At 41.9% G+C, this 5331-nt stretch overlaps 1 protein-coding gene across 1 annotated transcript in view; it reads left to right on the top strand.

Annotated features, from left to right (window-relative positions):
• FAT3 (FAT atypical cadherin 3) overlaps positions 1-5331 on the top strand; it is a 593682-nt gene that overhangs the window by 525266 nt on the left and 63085 nt on the right. Inside the window, exons 13-14 of the mRNA XM_004385557.2 lie at positions 1277-1666; positions 4814-5028. Coding sequence (XP_004385614.1) covers positions 1277-1666; positions 4814-5028 — 605 coding nt within the window. The remainder of the gene's footprint in view (positions 1-1276; positions 1667-4813; positions 5029-5331) is intronic.

The raw sequence follows: 5331 nt of genomic DNA, 5'->3' as shown, positions 1-5331 counted from the left end.
CTGTTTCCAGAACATTTTTGTTACCCCAAAAAGAAACCTTGTACCCATTAGCAGTCACTCCCCATTACCTCCTTCCCCCAGCCCCTGGCAATCACTAACTTACTATCTCTATGAATTTATCTATTCTAGACATTTCATATAAATAGAATTGTACACTGTGTGACTTTTTCTGTCTGGTTTTTTTCACCTTAGCATGTTTTCAAGATTAATCCATGTTGTGCATGTATCAGTACTTCATTTCTTTTTACGGCCAAGTAATATTTCGTTGTATGGCTATATCATGTTTTGTTTATCCATTCATCACTTGATGGGTATTTAGGTAGTTTTCACCTTTTGTCTGTAATTAATAATGCCACTATGAGCATTTATGTACAAGTTGTTATGTGAACTTAAGTTGTCAGTTGTCTTGAGGACTTGAATTGCTGAGTTATGTTGTAACTCTACGATTAAGTTTTTGAGAACCTCCAAACTGTTTTCCACAGTGGCTGCACTATTTTACATTCCTACCAGCAACGTATAAGGGTTCCAATTTCTCCACATCCTCTTCAACACTGGTGATTGTCTGTCTTTTTTAACCTAGCCATCTTAATGGGTGTGAAGTGATATCTTACTGTGATTTTGATTTTCATTTCCCTGATGGCTAATGAAATTGAGCATCTTTTCATATGCTTATTGGCCATTTGTATGTCTCCTTTGGAGAAATGTCTATTCAAGTCCTTTGCCCATTTTTAAATTGGGTTATTTGTATTTTTATTATGAGTTTTAAGAGTTTTCATGGTATTTATTTTACTAATTTTTTTATTATAGTAATTATTTTATCTGCTCCTACTAGAATGTAAAATTTTCCTCAGGAAATATTTGACTCTTTTGTTGATTGCTGAATCTCATCTCTAGCACCCAGAAAAGTGCCTAGTATATTCTAAATAAATATGTGTTGGAGTAATTGATTAACTAATTGGTACTTCATTTTCTGTGACACATCTTGACCTGTGTATCGGTTGGCATCTTTGCGTTTTTCTTAAAAATTTGGGTTTTTTAAAATATATTAAGAATATCTATTTATATTTGTTGCAGATGTTTTCCCAGTTTCCTTAGCGTTTAATAGAGTTGTATATTTCTTACAAAATGAAATTTAATTGTTCAAAGTATCAAAGCTCTCCATTTCTGTAATTTCTGTTTCTCTTTGTGTGGCTCTTCGAAAGTTGGCAAAGCCATAAAATCTATCACAGAGCGTTGGGCCACGTTCTTTTTGCCCACATTCTCATATCTCCTGCAGGCATCAACAGGAAGGTGGTATACTCCCTGGCAGACTCCGCCAATGGGTTCTTCTCTGTTGACGGCTCGTCTGGCATCATTATCCTGGAGCAGCCGCTGGACCGGGAGCAGCAGTCTTCCTACAACATCAGCGTGCGGGCCACTGACCAGAGTGCCGGGCAGGCCCTGTCTTCTTTTGCCACCGTCACTATCACCGTCCTGGACATTAACGACAACCCCCCTGTGTTTCAGAGGAGGGACTACTTGGTAACAGTGCCTGAGGACACCTCCCCCGGCACTCAAGTCCTTACTGTTTTTGCCACCAGCAAAGATATTGGCACAAATGCTGAGATTACGTATCTCCTCCGGTCTGGGAATGAACAAGGGAAATTTAGAATCAACCCAAAGACAGGTGAGTAAATAGCAAGCTACTTAGAATTCAAGGATTCAGTATGTCCTGTTTACTCCTCCTAATTCTCTAACTGCCCTTTAGGGTGGGCTCTTCTTCCTCCTCCTACCTCCCTCACAGTAGAAGGAGATCTTCTCTTAGCAGGGCCTACATGCAGACCCAGAGTGTCCTCCAGCTTTCTGCATCTTAGGACGGCCCTGCTAAATGTTAAGCTCCTAGCTGTGGACTGGAGGTGGTGCAAACAGTTAACACCCTCAGCTGCTAACCAGGAGGCTGGAGGTTCAAGTTCACCCAGAAGTGCATTGGAAGAAAGGCCTGGTGATCTACTTCCAAAAAAATCAGCCATTGAAAACCCTATGGAGCACAGTTCCACTCTGACACACACGGGGTTTCCATGAGTAGGAATCAACTCGGTGACAATTGGTGGCCGGGGGAGCTGTGGGCTTACTTGGCAAATACATGAACCCCAGGTTGGCTGCAGGATTTCTCTATAAGAGGGCTTGGGAGCAGCAGTGGGGTTCATAGGTGGGGACACGGAACATGTCTTGAAGTAGTATTTGCATACCATGCACAAGAGTTTCTTTTTCTCTTTCCTGTGTTCTGTTTGTTTATTTTTTACTTGGATCATCTGTTTGTATGTTTGGGATCTTCCTAGAGATTAGGCTCCCCTTGTCCCTTCCACACTTAGGCTAGCACTCTCAGGTTCCCTGCCACCAATAAGTCTTCTGGATAGTGATTTGCAGGCCCTCTCAGCCCAGCACCCCAAGTGGAATTATCTATCAGTTGGAACTGGTGCTGTATTTGAACCCTTTCTGCAGTCTTAGTCATTTCTCACCAGGCCTTTTTAAAACTCTGGGGGAATGTGTGCATCACCCAGGGAAAAGGTGCTGAGGAAGAAACCAAGAGAAGGAAGACAGAGCCCTTAGGCTTTCTCTCATCAGTGGGTCCATAGCAAGTAGGTGTGCTTTGAATAAGGATGGTAATTCAGAAAAGAAGTTTGGGTATTCTTTGAAGAGTAAACATACTCACCCTTGTATATTTACAGAGTGTTTGTATTAATATTTTTCAAAGCACATTCATGTATTTCACTTTGTTAACCTACTCCCCTGTGAATAGGCATGGCAGTTCCCATTTTGCAGATAAGAAAGGTGAGTCTCACACCTATCAGTCTTTGGACATATTTCCCTCTTATCACTCAAGAAGTAGGCACTTGTTGAGCAAGGGAGTAAAGCGAGTCTATTCTAGCCTAATGAATACAAACAAGAAACTGCAGTAGTTAGCAACATTTATTTAATATGGCGAACATGGCAGGTTCCTATGAAATCGTTTTATATTTTTCACATTTTCCATACAAGAAAGCAGAGGTTTAGAAAGGTTAAAAATTTTCCCTGATGTCCACTGTTAGTAAGTGAGGGTTCCAGGATTTGAACTCAGATCTCCCTGACACTAGAATCTGATGCTTTGACGTCTATGTAATACTATTGTATTGTAGGGGATGCAAAATTAAAGGAGAAACATACCTGCTCTGCCCCTAAGTACACAGCAAAGTGGAAATATTGATGGAGGAATTGCATTAGCAGCTTCTCCCAGCAGTGACTCTGTTTATTAAGGTCATTACTTCAAATTAAAATGTTATGGAGATTTTCCTCATTTAAATATGTGTTAGCCTTAGCCTGCCTAGTTATGGCCATTGTATATGAAAGCCATGGGAAAATGGCTGAGTAGTGTTTAAATCTGGCATTGAGTAACAAGACTGGGATGCAAAATATAGCACTAAGGGTGGTGGTAACTGCTAAGAAAACTTAATTATGGGGGGAAAGATGCTGTTGTTATAGGTAAGACTTCTGTTTCTCATCTAGTGTAGAAAGAGCCTATGGGTAGCCTTAGCTCCTAGAGAAGTTCTCAGTCTGGAAGTGTGAGCAAAGGTGACATCTTCACGTTGGTCCTGATGATTGCTCCAGTGGGAAAGACAGTAGATGCCCTTGAGAACTTCTCTACAGGGAGAACAATGGCCAGTTGCAGAATGCAGTACTGGATTGCCTCCCTAGAAAGGGTTAGGATGGAAGGGAAATAGCAGTACAGAGCACCGCCTAAGGGTGGCACCCAGCTAGCTGTTTTCACTTATTCTGCTTGCTTAATTGGTGGTTTAGTGGTAGAATCCTCCCCTTCCGTGGGAGAGACCTGGCTTCAATTCCTAGCCAATGCACCTCCTGTGTAGCCACCACCCATCTGTCCGTGAAGGCTTGCACGTTACTATGATGCTGAACAGGTTTCAGTGGAGCTTCCAGACTAAGATGGACGAGGAAGAATGGTTTGGTGACCTGCTTCTGAAAATCAGCCCATGAAAGGGCTATGGATCAAAGTGGGCCGATCCTCAAGTGATCATGGGGATGCTGCAGGGCCAGGCAACATTTTGTTCCATTATGTGTGGGGTCTCTATGAGTCGGAGCCAACTCCACAGCAGGTAGCAACAACAACTTACTTAATTTACATAACTCTTGATACAGGCACTATCATCTCCTTTCTGTAGCTGTGGACACTAAACTCACACTTAATAATTGGCCACTGGACTATTTGATTCCCAGGTATTGCCTTTCCCACTGTGGCACCGTATCTTGAGATTTCTGAGATCTTTGCTGTTTGCCATAATTGTTTTAGGTAAGCACATTATCCCTCGGCAAGGCACCTTAGCTGTTAATTCCGTTCAGTTCAGCCTGAGAGTATCTGCTTACTGATGAGAGGTGGAGTCATACATTTTTGTCCACACATCTCGGCTCATTCTCAGTCTGCCTGGGTTTTACCTGAGGAATCGAGAGATACATATCAGCTTACTCGTTCCTGTCCCTACTTCCCATTGCATAAAAGTGAACAATCCCAGAGATATTCTAGCTGCTTGAGAGAAGTTCAGGAATTGTTACAGAAACAAGCAAAGACTTAATTTTCTCAGTGCTGTGTTTGATGGATAGCTGTGCTTTAACTGACAGCATTAATCAGACTTCTGAAATGCTTTCGGTAGGGCAGTAAATAAACAGATTACTGAATATCTAAAATCTTGGCTGGAGAGGATATTATAAATATTACCAAGATTATGGAATTGCTGACCAATGTTTCTACGTAATCAGATCGAAAAGTCTCCATTTTTCTCCACAGGGGGGATTTCTGTCTCCGAAGTCCTGGATTATGAATTATGCAAGAAGTTTTACCTGGTAGTAGAAGCCAAAGATGGGGGCACCCCAGCCCTCAGTGCTGTGGCCACAGTGAGTGTCGACCTCACAGATGTGAATGACAACCCTCCCAAGTTCAGCCAAGACATCTACAGTGCCGTCATCAGTGAGGATGCCTTGATCGGGGACTCTGTCATGTTGGTAGGTGACAGTATGGGGGGTTCAGATGTCTATCCCTTCTATCCATCCTCCTCTATCTCTGATTCTTACAGCATCAGGCAGTGGATGGTTACAGCCCTCTAACAAATAACAATACATTCTTTTTTAAAAAAATATTTATTGTGGTAAAATATATAGAACATAAAACTTACCATTTTAGCCATTTTTAAGTGTACAATTCAGTGACATCAATCACAATGTTGTGCAGCCGTCACCATCATCCAACTCCAAAACCTCAAACAGAAACCCAGCACCCATTAACAATAGCTCTTAATTCCCACTACC

The sequence above is a fragment of the Trichechus manatus genome, unplaced genomic scaffold, assembly GCF_000243295.1.
Source record: "Trichechus manatus latirostris isolate Lorelei unplaced genomic scaffold, TriManLat1.0 scaffold00141, whole genome shotgun sequence".
Taxonomy (NCBI): Eukaryota; Metazoa; Chordata; class Mammalia; order Sirenia; family Trichechidae; genus Trichechus; species Trichechus manatus.
Note: the sequence above shows the minus strand (reverse complement) of the source record. Positions and strands in the feature narration are given on the sequence as shown.